We start from the raw sequence: 13,403 nt of genomic DNA, 5'->3' as shown, positions 1-13,403 counted from the left end.
GTACTCTCAGGGCCTGGGGCAGAGGAGGACTTCTGAGAACCCACTTCTCTATAAACCATTTGAGCCTGGTATTGAAAGAACAAAGTTAAAAAAAATCATTCATCCAAAATCATCCACATTGATTTTGCTGGAAAAAAGCAAGTTTGGACATGCTTGGCAAGAAAAAGATTTTTGTCATGATGGAAGCACTTGTTAATTTTTGTCTTTTTCTTCTTTGAGAGGTAGTATATATGATATAGTGTAGGTCTGGAGCCAGACTGCCCTGTGTTTGAATGTGGCTCTGCCAGTTATTGCCTGTAAAGTGTTAGCAAAGTTACTTAGTTTCACTAAGCCCCAGTACTCCCCCTGATTTATCAAACAGGGATATAATATACAAACTTCATGGAATTTGGTGAACATAAAATGAAATAATGCATTTAAAGAATTTAGCACAATGGAATATAGTAAACACTTGATAAATGTTACCTATTGTTATTATACATACCAAGTGATACCACCCCCTGCATCTTCCCCCGGTCATCCAAGGGATGGCCTCTAGATGCCTGGAGGTCTCTAACATATGATATGTCATGAACTGAAGATTGGGTGTGCAACTCTACAGTTCTACAGAATTGGGTTTTAAACAGCTCAATTGTAGCTGAAATGACAGCAAGAGACCTTTAGTTGCAATACCATTCTTATAAGAACTGGGAGACTTTGACACATGTTAAAGAAGGAAGGTAATTGCTAATCAAATATTTTAAGAAGTTCCATCAAATAGGAGACCACTGTTTGGGCACTACCAAAGTTTTCTAAGGACAAAAAGATGGGCATGAAGTCTCTAAGGCCCCTTCTATGTTCAGAAGTCTGTCAAATAAGGCCAGGAAGGCAAAGCAATTTAAGTTATGCGTTACCTCTTGTTAGCCACCCACCGAATCAGATGGCAATGGCTCTGCAGGCTCATCCCTAGCTTCCTCTCCACTGCAGTCAGAAAGCAGTCACCCCCAGGAGAAGGAACAGACCACTCCAAACACTGAGGCTGCAGGTGAGTTACACCAGCCCTTTCCAGCTCCTTCCTCCATGCTTTGTCATGCCCCAGAGTACCTGCCTAAGGTTCTGCTATGGCTGGATCTGGTTTCTCCTCATAGCATATCAGGAATGATTGGCTTACTGACTGATTCATTCATTTGTTTATTCTACACATGTATATTGAGCACCTCCCATGTACTATACATTGTGCCCAGAAGACGCAAATGCTGTGGGTTTGCCCATCAGCTGGTGGTGCCTTACCTCAACCCCTTGGCCACATTAGGGAATCTCTAGTTCCTTTTCAAAATTTCTATTTTCCAACACAGATGGTGTGAATTCAAAGAGCCAAGATGTCAGCCTGTGCTTGGAGGACATTATGAAGAAACTTCGTCATGCTTTCCCCAGTATGAGAAGCTCTGATGTGACTGCCAACACCCTGCTGGCCTCTTGATGGAGCCAGATCCCCACCCTATAGACCATAGTCCTCTCCTAGTTCTGTCAAAGCCTTCCTCAACCTTCACCCAAACTTTCCAGTCCCCACTGGCCCTACATTTCTCAGCCAGAATTATATGGGCTCTGGGCAGCAGCAGGGATCTGGTGGTATGTGAGGTGGGTGTGTAAGGGCCAGGGAAGGGAGAGGTATGATTCCTCTGGCTCTTAAAATGGGCCTTTAAATCCTCAAGTTTGAGATGTTCCTTAAGTACACTCCTGTTGTAGCTGAAGGAAATAGCAGTTGGAGGACACTCAGGTGGGGATCAAAGAAGCTGCCTTGAAAAGCAAAGCAGTGCTTGCTGTTGCCTTTCCTTTTCTGTGGAACTATGAAGATTGGAAAGCCTAATGACCCCCGGGCCCCAGCATTATGCACTCACAGGGGTTAGCTCTACTCTCTGGCCCAAATCAGGGAGGTAAAAGGGTATCCTCGAGATACCCCCTCTCCATCAAAGTGACCCTGAAAAATCTGGGCAGCATGTGTCATATTACTTCAGCTCAGAGGCATATCTCTAGCCATCCTGATACTACTTAGATATTGTTTTCTCCTCAAATATATTTGGTTCCTCTGCCTCAGTTCCTGGCAGACCTTCCTCAAGGGGGGAACTGTTCATTCTGGTTCCCACTTCTACCTTACATTTGGAAACATTAAAGAATTACTTATGAGCTTAGGGTTTTTGTTTTTTTTTTTAACTCCTGAGCCTCCTCTATCCTGAAGGCCTCAGCATCCTGAGAGACAAGCTGAGTGGCTCTGGAAATCTAACTGAAGCCCCCTTGGCTCTTCTGAGCCTGTCCTCACAGTCCTTGGGGAGGGGCAGCAGCTTACTTAGCAAGGGGAACTTGCTCTCCTTGGGTGAGAAAGGAGAAGCAACCCACTAGCCTGGAGGAGTGTAGCTGCCCAACACCCTTGCTTCTTTTAGACTGAATTGGAGGAAGTGGCTGATTTTCCCCAGCTAATCCTAAGACAGATGTAATAGGCCACCCTGAATAGCAGCCTATTCATAGGATCCACTGGCTACTTTCCATACAGGCAAGAGCATAGCCTTCCTTTGCAGAAAACCATTCTTTCTAACTCTGGAAGGTGAACCCAAACCTCCAACTAAACTAGTTCCTCCTAGGCAACATATACCAAGATCCCTTTATCTGGAAACTGTTTAGGGCAGATAGTGGGGAGAGGTGGGAGTGAGCATGGGAACTTTGAACAGAGTCAGAGCCTACTTAAGCAGCTTTCTTTCAAAAGGAGCTTTATAAGTTAGAACCCTGAAATTGACTTTATTTATATAAGTTTATATGCATACATATCTACCCTACATATCTACTGTAACATCAGTACACCCCTGGCATCACTCACACATTAAATTCTAATACCTCTTGAAGTATTAATGTTCTGCCTTGCTCTTTGTTAGCCCAAGCCTCTGGTTGAACAGATAGATACATCCTGCCTGCTCCCCTATGATGTGTCTCCATTCATGTTTGAAGTGTGTTGTCTTCAAGACCAAAGCAACAGAAGCCTGTGGTCACAGAGGAATCTAACAGGAAGAATCACTCTGTTATCTTTTCTCATTCCAATTGTCTCCTTGAGACCTGGGCCTTGGATGAATTTTCCCTGGGTCCTCTGAAGGATAGTTCAGGTACCAAAATAGAACAAATCCAAGCTTTACCTACCCCATGCAGAAAAGAAGTAACAAACAGGCTTTTATTAGTCTTTGTCAGGCTAAGACACAGATTACATCTTCTATCCCCTTCTAGTTCTTAAGTCTGGCTCAGGGCCTCAAAGAAACCTGTGGTTGCCACTGAAGTCAGGAGGGTTTGAGATGCTTGGGGTGTTATGTTACAACCAAGCAGTGGGCCAGTGGGTAAAACTACTGGGAAGCTAGATTTATCTGCTACAGGGGAGGGAGGGCAGCAGCTTGTGTCCAAAAGCCTAGCATTGCCACCTTCTAGAATCACCAGGGGACATTAAGGCAGAAGCCCACACTGCCACAACATCTGCCTTATTGTTCATAAGGTCTTTGGGCAGAAAGACTTGGGTATCTGGATGTATTATGAGCACATGGTAGGTGGGCATCAAACACAAAGCCTGAGTATCTGTCCATGAGTGAGGGAATCTATATTGGTAGGGGCCTAGATTGTGAGTAGGAATGGGATAGAAGAAATTTGCTATAAAACAGTGATCTCAGGGTCTTTGAGGCTTATGGTTGCCTAAGCCTTAGGAGTGCAGATGTTATGAAACAATCTTTTACCAGGGAAGTCCTGGAAAATCCTTAATGTAACCCTCACTTCCCTTGAGATCTAGGGCTGCTGAGGGCCTGTGGCAACCGCAGTGGGCCAGGCATGATAGGGAAATTGTAGATCTTGTTATGTAGGATTTGTGTTAGGTGGATTGAATCAGCAGGTCAAGAGTTGAATTCTCACTACCAGGGTCACTGACACTTTGTGGTTCTGTGTTTACCTTAAAGCCTGAGGTGAGTATAGGCATACCTTGTTTTATTGCACTTTGGTTTGTTGCACTTCATAGATGTTGCGCTTTTTTTTTTTTAACAAATTGAAGGCAAGACCCTCCATCAGCAAAAAGATTACAACTCATTTTATTGTGAGGCTTATTTATTGTGGTGGTCTGGAACTGAACCTGCAATATCTCCAAGGTATGCCTCTTTATCACTCAAGGCTCTGGTGATGGTCACTGCCTTATGTACAAACACTATGCCTGCAGTGAGCTAAATGGATCTGTGGGCACTGTAAATCCAAATTAGGGTGGGATTTACTGAGATGTGTTGTATCCCATTAGGTGTCTGTCATGTATGTGTCTCCTAGAGGAATTGTGTGTGATTCTGTGTAGTGTATGTCCTTGTACTGAAATTGTGGTGAAGGGTTACTGAGTAGGCAGCCAGAGGAAAATCTCTGACTTGCAGGGTTAGCATCTGTGATAAGGAATGTGTCTGCTGGGGTTGTTGTCAAATAATATCAATGAACAGTTAGGACTGATAGGTGATTTATTCTTGACAGAATCTGATAGAAGCCAAGAAGCCATTTGGAGGGTGCCTCTGCCTGTAGTGAGAGCATAGTGGAATCATGTTGACTAGGAAATTGTTAGGACAGCATGACTGGCTGGAGGACATCTGGCTGTTTGTTGTTTGGTTTCCTAGGGAGGGCCCTACCCAGGAGGACATGTGCCCTTCCCTCCAGAATGGAAATGCTGAAATCAAGGCTCTCAAGTGCCCATTTTCTTCAAGGCCCAAAGTTTGGAAATATTTTCTTACAGAGAAACCCATTTGAGTTTCTTTGCTCTAGGAACTGGGCTTATAGATCACAGTAATGAGAAATCCTGAGGCCATACAGAGGCCTCCAGATTCATTTAAAGGAATAGTCTACTGCCTGAGGTGTGTGTTAGGGACCTGAGCTCCATATCCAGCTTCAGGCTAGAGAGTTCCTTCAACACACATTCTCAATGGTAGACTCATGGCCTCTGAAACCATTTTAGGCCAAGAATCTCATCAAAGTTTCTTTGACATAGGTGACAGATAACCGAGAAAGTAGCTGCTTTAAGAGACAAACAGTCCTGGGAGAGAAATGGGCCCTTGCCTTAGGGCTATGGAGACTTAGCTGCTCAGCAGGACACCTCTATTTCTAGGCTTCCTTGTCAATAACTGTCTCTGGGAACAAAGGAATACTTCAGCTCCTTCTTACTTTTTTAACACCCTCGGCTGTGGGAGAGGGAAAGGCTCAAGGCCAGGGCTCAGCTCCCAGCCTACATCTCCTCCCATAACTGATGCATTTCTGGAAGGGGGTATGACCTGCTGAATGTCCTTGCTATCCCCAGGGCTGTATTGAGGCTATACTAAAGCCCACTATGCTATTTGCTAGCTGCAAGAACTGGTCATGAGGATGAGAGTTAGGGAAGGGAATTGAGGGAGGTGCCAAGGGTAGCACATTAGTCTAGAAAAGTTTGGGATGAAGGGGCAGGACTGGAAACAAATTGGTTAACCTTGATTGCTACTCACTGTGGTGCTTTTCCCCTTTCCCTTGAATTCTCCTTTGAAAAGAATAAATTTGTATTTGTTTACTTTGGTTCCTCTGGTTATATATACTGTTTGACTCTGTTATTGCACACCTTTTCCTTATTTGTGTGTGGGAAGAAAGGGTAGGCCAAGAGGCTACAGAAACATTGCAAAACATAGGCTACCAGATGAGTCCAACACCTACTGGACCAAAAGACACCCCTACTAGGTGCACCCACCACAGTTACTTGGAGTAGTTACTTCTCAAGGCCCTACAAATTACCCCCTCAAAGAATGAGCACTTATGGTAATGGTTCCTCAATACCATCCTCATTGATCTGAGGAATTTTTTTTTACCACCTGAAATAATATGCGAAGAAGGACAATGCAGTAAGTTTCCATAAAGTTACCTTTATTCAATTTAAAGGTCAAAGGTTTATCCCTTAGAAAACACACTTGTATATACATATGTACAGTCTACCCAGAAAGTATCCATTCATGTAATATGAAAAATAGAGACATTTACTGAATAAGATATAAGATATGAGAAACATTGTACATAGGACAATGCCACCTCAGTTCCCTTCAAAGTAGACACCTTGGGACCTCATACATTTCTCCTAATTGCCATCAGCTGCCCCATCGTATTTTCCTAAATCTCATTGACATTCTGAAATCTCTTCCCTTTCAAAGGTGATTTTAGTTTTGGGAAAAGCCAGATGTTACAGGGCACCAAATCTGGGTTTTAGAGGGGCTGAGTCACCTGGGTGATTTTGATGTTTCACCAAAAAGCTGAACAAGATGTGATGCATGAGTAGGTACATTGTTGTGATGAAGCTGCCAATCACCAGTGGCCCATAGCTGTGGCCTTCTGAATTATTCAAATAGTTTCCACAGAAGAATATTCAAGCTTCATGCAAAATTTGATGCAGATCCATTCCTCTGCTTGTTCAGTCATTTTTAATGTGATGGTCACACAATATACATGCTCATTCAATGGCATCTACCACCCCCACTGACTAGTACAGTGAAGTCATCATTGTTCACACACACACATTCCAGTCCACTCTCCTTGGCTGCCAGGTTACATCGATATTGCGCAAACTGTTCTCATTATGTTAACAATAGCTGGACTTATCCCGGACAGATCTCGTACATCCCTGTGAATTGGTAGTGATAGTTTTTTACAAATGGGAAATTAAAAGTCTGTCAGTCCATCTTCACTACCACCAGTTTTTCTTTTTTGACCAATCTATAACAGCTCTGTCCAATAGAAATATAAAGGGAGCCACATATGCAATTTAAATTTTTTCAGCAGCCTTATTAAAAAGTAAAAACAAACAGGTGAAACTAATTTTAATGGTATATTTTATTTAACACCACAATCCTTAATATTATTATCATTCCAAAATGTAATCAGTACAAAACAATTCTTAATAATAAGATATTTTATATTCCTTTTTTAAAAAATGTCTTAGAAGTTGTCAAACAGGCTTATAGATTTTGCTGGTAAAGAAATAAAAACCCAACAAGATGGTAGCATAAGTAAACATGGTTTGCCTCCTTGCACAACCATGTCAAAATTATAACTAAAATATAGAACAATCATCACCCAGAAATCAAGTTGAATGGAAGTCTGACAACTATGGAATTTAAAAAAACACACATCCATCCAGACTGGTAGGAGGGCAGAGATGCTGAATAGGCTGCTCCCACACCCACATGTGGTAGATAAAAATTTAGGAGGGATATCTCAGGAGCAAGGAGTCCCAGCCACACACCAGGCCCCCCAGCCCAGGGTTCTAGTGCCAGGAATATAAGTCCCCATAACTCCTGGTGAAACCAGAAAAGCCATCATTCATGCTGCCTGTCACTACCAGAACCAATAAGCAGAGACAGAGATGGAACTTTTGTGGGTGCTTTATTCAGATGGCCAGCAATCTGAGAAGACAATGGGTTATGTACCCTAACAGACCATTTTATATTCCATTTCAAACTGACCCTTTTTATAAAGAGAAGAAAAATGTAGGTAAGGTATTTGGAATTCAGGGAAATGGTTAATCAGATAAAAAGTTGCAGCATTCTTTCATCTGTGTCCTGGGCTATGGTCTTTATCTGTGTCCTGGGAGGTGGGCATATGGCTCAGATACCATCTTGATTGCTTGCAGTCCTCCTGAGGCACAAAGGTGGAATTGCTTATGGTCTCCTGAAGTCAAGGTGGGTCATATCTTCAATTCCTGAAACAATAGCTTTTTACATGCATTGATTACTAAGCTTACTAGCTATTACCTGTTAGGGACCACTTTGCATGGCATTGGAGACTGTAGCCCTTTGTGAGCAAGGCCTTGAGAGAGGCCTGTAAGTCATGACCAGAATGCTGAGAATGCAGGAGGCAGGTTTGACCCAGTGCTAGCACTGAGGGTTCCTGTGAGAAACCAGGCCTGAAGAATGCATTGTACTTTTTGAAGCCTGCTTTGCTTTGTATAGCCCTGTTGGTATAAACCAGATAAGCATAGGGAGTGAACTCCTTATCTCACGAAACAGGACCATCTGGCATCAGCACATCTAACAGACCCTAACCTGAGGCAGATCTCTGTGTTCCTTCAATTGTTATCTATAGATAATATCTGTTTTCTATTAACTATAGCCTTTGGGAATTGATTGATGAGTTATGCATGCATGATGTATACCCCTGCATATACTGATCCTAATAAAAGTTGTTTCAGAGAAGAGCTCAGGGCATGCTTCATTAGAGGGAATCTCCACTCCCTTTCCCACCAGGACAACAGATTGTGTCTGGGTCAACTTATTCTCATCCTCAGCAGCCAGGAGAGCTCCATGGGATGGAGTTCCCCACAATTACCTAATACTAAAATTTTCCAACATTTGAGTCCTCATCACTGGCTGAAAAAGCCAGTGGGGATTGAGTCAGTGGAAGAAACTTCTGGAGTCCCAAGCAGTTTCCCTTAAAGAACTTAGACATGAACTTACTCAGACTCATTCCCTTTCAGCTTTAGCACTGGGGTAGCAGCTTGAAAGGCACCAGTGGCATACAGGGATGAAGTTAAGTGTCTGACATAAAAGCAGTAGCTGGGGGACAGCTTTCTCAGACAGAAAGGTGGACAGAGGTTATTGTCCCTTTTGTGAGCCCTCCGTCCATAGAGCCACAGAGCTAGCACACGGGCACTATATCTGAGGCTCAATTAACTTGGCTAACACTGTTTGACCCCACCCTGGAGATCCCCTGAGACTCCATACCATCCAACTATGGGCCCACCCTAACTGTTAACCATGACTTTTCCATAAGAATGGTTGGTCTTGGCTCACACTTCATGACTTCCTAAGTCCTATCAAACAAACAACAGCCAGCCTCAGTGCACCCTCAGATCCCCTGTACCTCTTGTTAAGTGGCTCCAGGCCCAGCATTAGCAGCATCCAGCCTAGATTCACAGCGTAGCCTCACCTAGGAATCTCCAAGGCCAGCACAAGGAACTGCCATCTTGGATTGCTTTATAGCTCAGGGAAGGTGGCCCCAATCAAAACACAGATGGGGGCTGACCTTGGCCTGCAGCACCCAGTGTATAGCTATAGACCACATCAGAGCACCACTACCCTGCCCCTACCCAGCTGATCCTCCACAGAGTGCAGAGGTTGGTGGTCAGTGTTAACAGTCAGTCCTTGCAGCTGACTGGCCTGGGTAAATCTCCCATTGATCTGCCAACAGCAATTAAGGCTCAACTACAAGAGGATGGTATACTCAACCCATAAAAAGGGTGCACCTTGAGTACCCAGCTTGGGTGATAGGGGAGACTGTGCCAGTGGACTGTACAGGACACCTACTACATTAGGCCAAGCTACCAACATAGGGAGTCATAACAGCTCAACCTAATATATAAAAACAAACATGGAAACTGCCAAAATGAAGAGATAAAGAAACATGGTCCAAATGAAAGGACACATCAAAACTCCAGAAAATGAACTAAACAAAATGGAGAAAAGCAGTATATCAGATGCAGAGTTCAAAACACTGGTTATAATGATGCTCAAGGAACTTAGTGAGGACCTCAGCAGCATTAAAAAGATCCAGTCAGAAACTAAGGCTACACTAATTGAAATAAAGAACAATTTACAGTATTACTAAGTCTACATAATTAAAATAAAGAACATATAACAGTAGAGTGGATGAAACCAAGGATCGAATCAATGATTTGGAACATAAGGAAGCAAAACAACCAGTCAGAACAACAAGAAGAAAAAAGAATCCTAAAAAATGAGGATAGTGTAAGCAGCCTCTGGGACAACTTCCAGCATTCCAACATTCACATCAATTTGGTGCCTGAAGGACAGGAGAAAGAGCAAGAAATTGGAAATTTGAAAAAATAGTGAAAGAAAACTTCCCTAATTTGGTGAAAGAAATAGACATGCAAATCCAGGAAGCACAGACTCCCAAACAAGATGGATGCAAAGAGGCCCACTCTAACATACATCATAATTAAAATGCTAAAGTATCACAATAAAGAGAGAATCTTAAAAACAGTAAGAGAAAAGCAGTTACCTACAGAGGAGTTCCCTTAAGTCTGTCAACTGATTTCTCAAAAGAAACTTTGTAGGCCAGAGGGATTGGCGAAAAATATTCATAGTCATGAAAAGCATGGACTTACAGCCAAGATTGCTATACCCAGCAAAGCTATCACTTAGAGTTGAAGGACAGATAAAGAGCTTCCCAGACAAGAAAAAACTAAAGGAGTTCATCATCACCAAACCATTATTATATGAGATGTTAAAGAGACTTATTTAAGTAAAAGAAGATCAAACCTATGAACAATAAAATGGAAAACAATACATATCTATCAACAATTGAATCTAAAAAATATACTAAGTAAACAAAAAGAACAGAGACAGAATCGTGGATACAGAGATTGTTTTGATGGTTGCCAAGTGGGAGGGGGATGTGGGGGAGTGAGTGAAGAGGTGATGGGATTAAGAAGTACAAATAGGAAGTTACAGGATAGCCATGGGGATGTAAAGTACACTATTGGAAATGGAGTATCCAAAGAGCTTATATGCATGACTCACGATCATGGACAATGGTGCGGAGACTGACTGAGGGAGTGGGGGGTGCTGGGTGAAAGGGGGCAATGGGTAAAAATGGGGATAACTGTAATAGCATAATCAATAAAATATAACTTTAGAAAAATAAATCAACTTAGATCCAGAGAATCTATTACTTATAGAGAAAGCAAAAATAAGAGCCTCAATGGTATTAGGTCCTTGTGTCTCTTGTCCATCAGGATAACACTGGAACAAAAGGGGCCTTATGACATGCAATATGAATAGGTGGACACTCTGTTGCTGAGTAGCCAATTCCACATTCCAGCTAAGCAGATTATGGCCTTTGGGGCTGGGAAGCAGGCAGAATTTCCCATGCCTTATCAGAATGAAGGAGGCGGATGAGAAAGTGCCTTTTGGCAGCCTCCCTGAGATAAGGAGGTGAGTTAGAATGGTTTCAGAAGTAGCTCTTCATAAAACTATCTTCCTGTGTTTCAGTAGGATTGCAGAGTGTTCCACCAAGGCCCAGGGAAACCTGAACTTGAACCATGTCTACATGGCCTATGTGGATAGTGTGAGGTTGCCAGGGTGCTGGAACAGGGTAGTCCCTCTACAGAAACCCTCTGTATATTTTACACTCACCACACATCTAAATTCTGGCTAACTATATGTAAAGTGTACAAAAGTCACATGTGGCTAGTGAATACCATATTGGGCAGTGCAGGTCTATAACATGCAAAAGTCAGAATTACTGGTCTATAAAAAAATCTTTGAGGTATTGTGTGTGTGTGTGTGTGTGGTGTGTGTGTGTGTGTGTGGGTGGGGTGGAAAGTCAGGGTGGCAATAAGCCTTTAGCGAACTGGAGGGTGAAGCAGTGGTGAAGCAGTTACCCAGGGTTACAATGAGATAAGGTAGTAGAGGGAATGGAAGGGCACTGCAGATACATGAATTTGACCTTGTCCCTTCCTGTTGTCTTCCCTTTCTTCTTGACACTCATTATAGCTCTAGCTGTTCCTGTGCTGAAGTATTGGACAGGGGCTGGAGAGGGCTCTTCTACCTCTCTGACCCCTTGATGCCACTTATGCATATGTGCCACTCCCACTGACCTGTCTCTCCAGCCATGTCTCTAGGGTACTTTATCCATTTCTGTTCCAGTCTCCTGCCTTCCTTCATCTGAAAAGACCTATCTTCTTTTCAAACCATCCCTCTTCTTTCACATTCTGACACTGCCTCTGACACTCAATTCCTTTCCCCCATTTTCTTTGTTCTCATCTTTTATTCTGGGTTTCTGGGGAAAATTTGTTTTTATATCTTGATTTTCAAGCTGTCCTCTAACTTCTTTCCTAAACTTGGCTTCATTTTGTTTTCTGTTAACATGTCTATCTCCTTTAGTCCCACTTCTTCCCCACATTAATTAGTCTCCAGCATTCCTTCTGTCTTCATCCCTCCTCCATAGGCCCTTCCCATACATACTGACCTCCCCTTTCCTGCCCTTGGCTTACTAACTTCAACTTGGAATGGGAGCACCTGAAGTGGCAGAGAAAACTTGCAAGTGCATTTCCTACAGCAACACCAACTTCATTAATTGGGACCAGACCTAAATCTAGCTTGGCTGCTTCCAGAAAACCCTCAGATACTTCTTGGTAGTAAGTGTTATCACCCTTGATTTCCAGATGAGGAAATAGAAGGTAAAAGAGGTGTAGGAACTTGCCCAAGGTGGATAGCAGAGCTGGGATTCCAACCTTGTGTTTGTTCCACTACAACACAATTTAATGCAAATATTGGAACTTCCATTTTTATCACATCTCTCTACCTGTTTTTGAAATTCCAGTGCTGTAGGATTAATATGGGATGATTTGCTTTTTAGGAGACCCAATACTGGCAGCATTTTATGACATTTCCTGATCCTAGTTCACTGCTTGTCTCTCCAGTTTCCTTTTGAATATGGGTGTATTCACTGTGTCAGTAGTTTAATAATGTGACAGCAATCCATTTAAAATAAGGACTTTATTTATTGCTTAAAGAATACAGAGTAGAAAATCTTAAGAATACAGCTGAAGAAACAAACTCACCCATGGTTTTTAAGGGAGTCTTCACAGGCATCTGTTTTTTCCTAACCCTTTCTGATGGGGGTTAGGATGAAGAGACTCAGAATAAGAACAGCTTGGAATTTCATCTCTTCTGTAACTATTCTCTTAGCTGGCAATAACAATAGGACACAGTCCTAAAAACACAACAGCAGAACAAAGATAGTGGCAAGAAATCATCCCCGACTCTCTGGTAAGTGGCTTGAGGTGACCTCTGAAAATGGCTTGCTATTCACTTGACTCAGAAAACCTTGCAAAACCATGCAAATAAAGAGGTTCAAATCTTCGTGTTCACTTTAAGAACACTCATGAAACTGCCTAGGCCACCAAACAAAGGTATACATATTTGAAAAACCAGCAAGTATCTGAAAGATGTCACTTTACAGAAGCAACGTGTGCCACTGCATTGTTATAATGGTGGAGCTGGTAGACGTGCCCAGGCCAAACAGTAGGGCTGGACACAGGGTCCACAGCCCAAAAAGAGTGCTGATTTTTTGCTCCATGTTTCAAAATGCAGAGAGTAATGCTGAACTTAAGGGTTTAGATGTAGATTCTCGGGTTATTGACTACATCCAAGTGAACAAATCTCCCAAGATGCAGTGCAGAACTTACAGAACTCATGGGTGGTCTAACCCATTCATGAGCTCTTCCTGCCACACTGAGATGATCCTACTGAAAAGAGCAGATTGTTCCTAAACCAGAAGAGGAAGTTATGCAGAAGGAAAAAATATCCCAAAAGAAACAAAATTGTATGGCCTGGGAGTAAATTCAG

The 13,403-nt window shown here is 42.7% G+C and overlaps 1 protein-coding gene across 2 annotated transcripts in view; it reads left to right on the top strand.

Annotated features, from left to right (window-relative positions):
• Positions 1–2,090, top strand: part of DRP2 (dystrophin related protein 2) — a 45,855-nt gene extending 43,765 nt beyond the window's left edge. For both annotated transcript variants that reach the window (XM_045817734.1, XM_045817733.1), the window contains 2 exons: positions 904–1,024; positions 1,335–2,090. In XM_045817734.1, coding sequence (XP_045673690.1) covers positions 904–1,024; positions 1,335–1,459 — 246 coding nt within the window. In that variant the 3' untranslated portion in view covers positions 1,460–2,090. The remainder of the gene's footprint in view (positions 1–903; positions 1,025–1,334) is intronic.
• Positions 2,091–13,403: the final 11,313 nt, after the last annotated feature.

This window comes from Phyllostomus hastatus, unplaced genomic scaffold (genome assembly GCF_019186645.2).
Source record: "Phyllostomus hastatus isolate PE091 unplaced genomic scaffold, TTU_PhHast_1.1 phas_scaffold_28, whole genome shotgun sequence".
NCBI classification, from domain to species: domain Eukaryota; kingdom Metazoa; phylum Chordata; class Mammalia; order Chiroptera; family Phyllostomidae; genus Phyllostomus; species Phyllostomus hastatus.
Note: the sequence above shows the minus strand (reverse complement) of the source record. Positions and strands in the feature narration are given on the sequence as shown.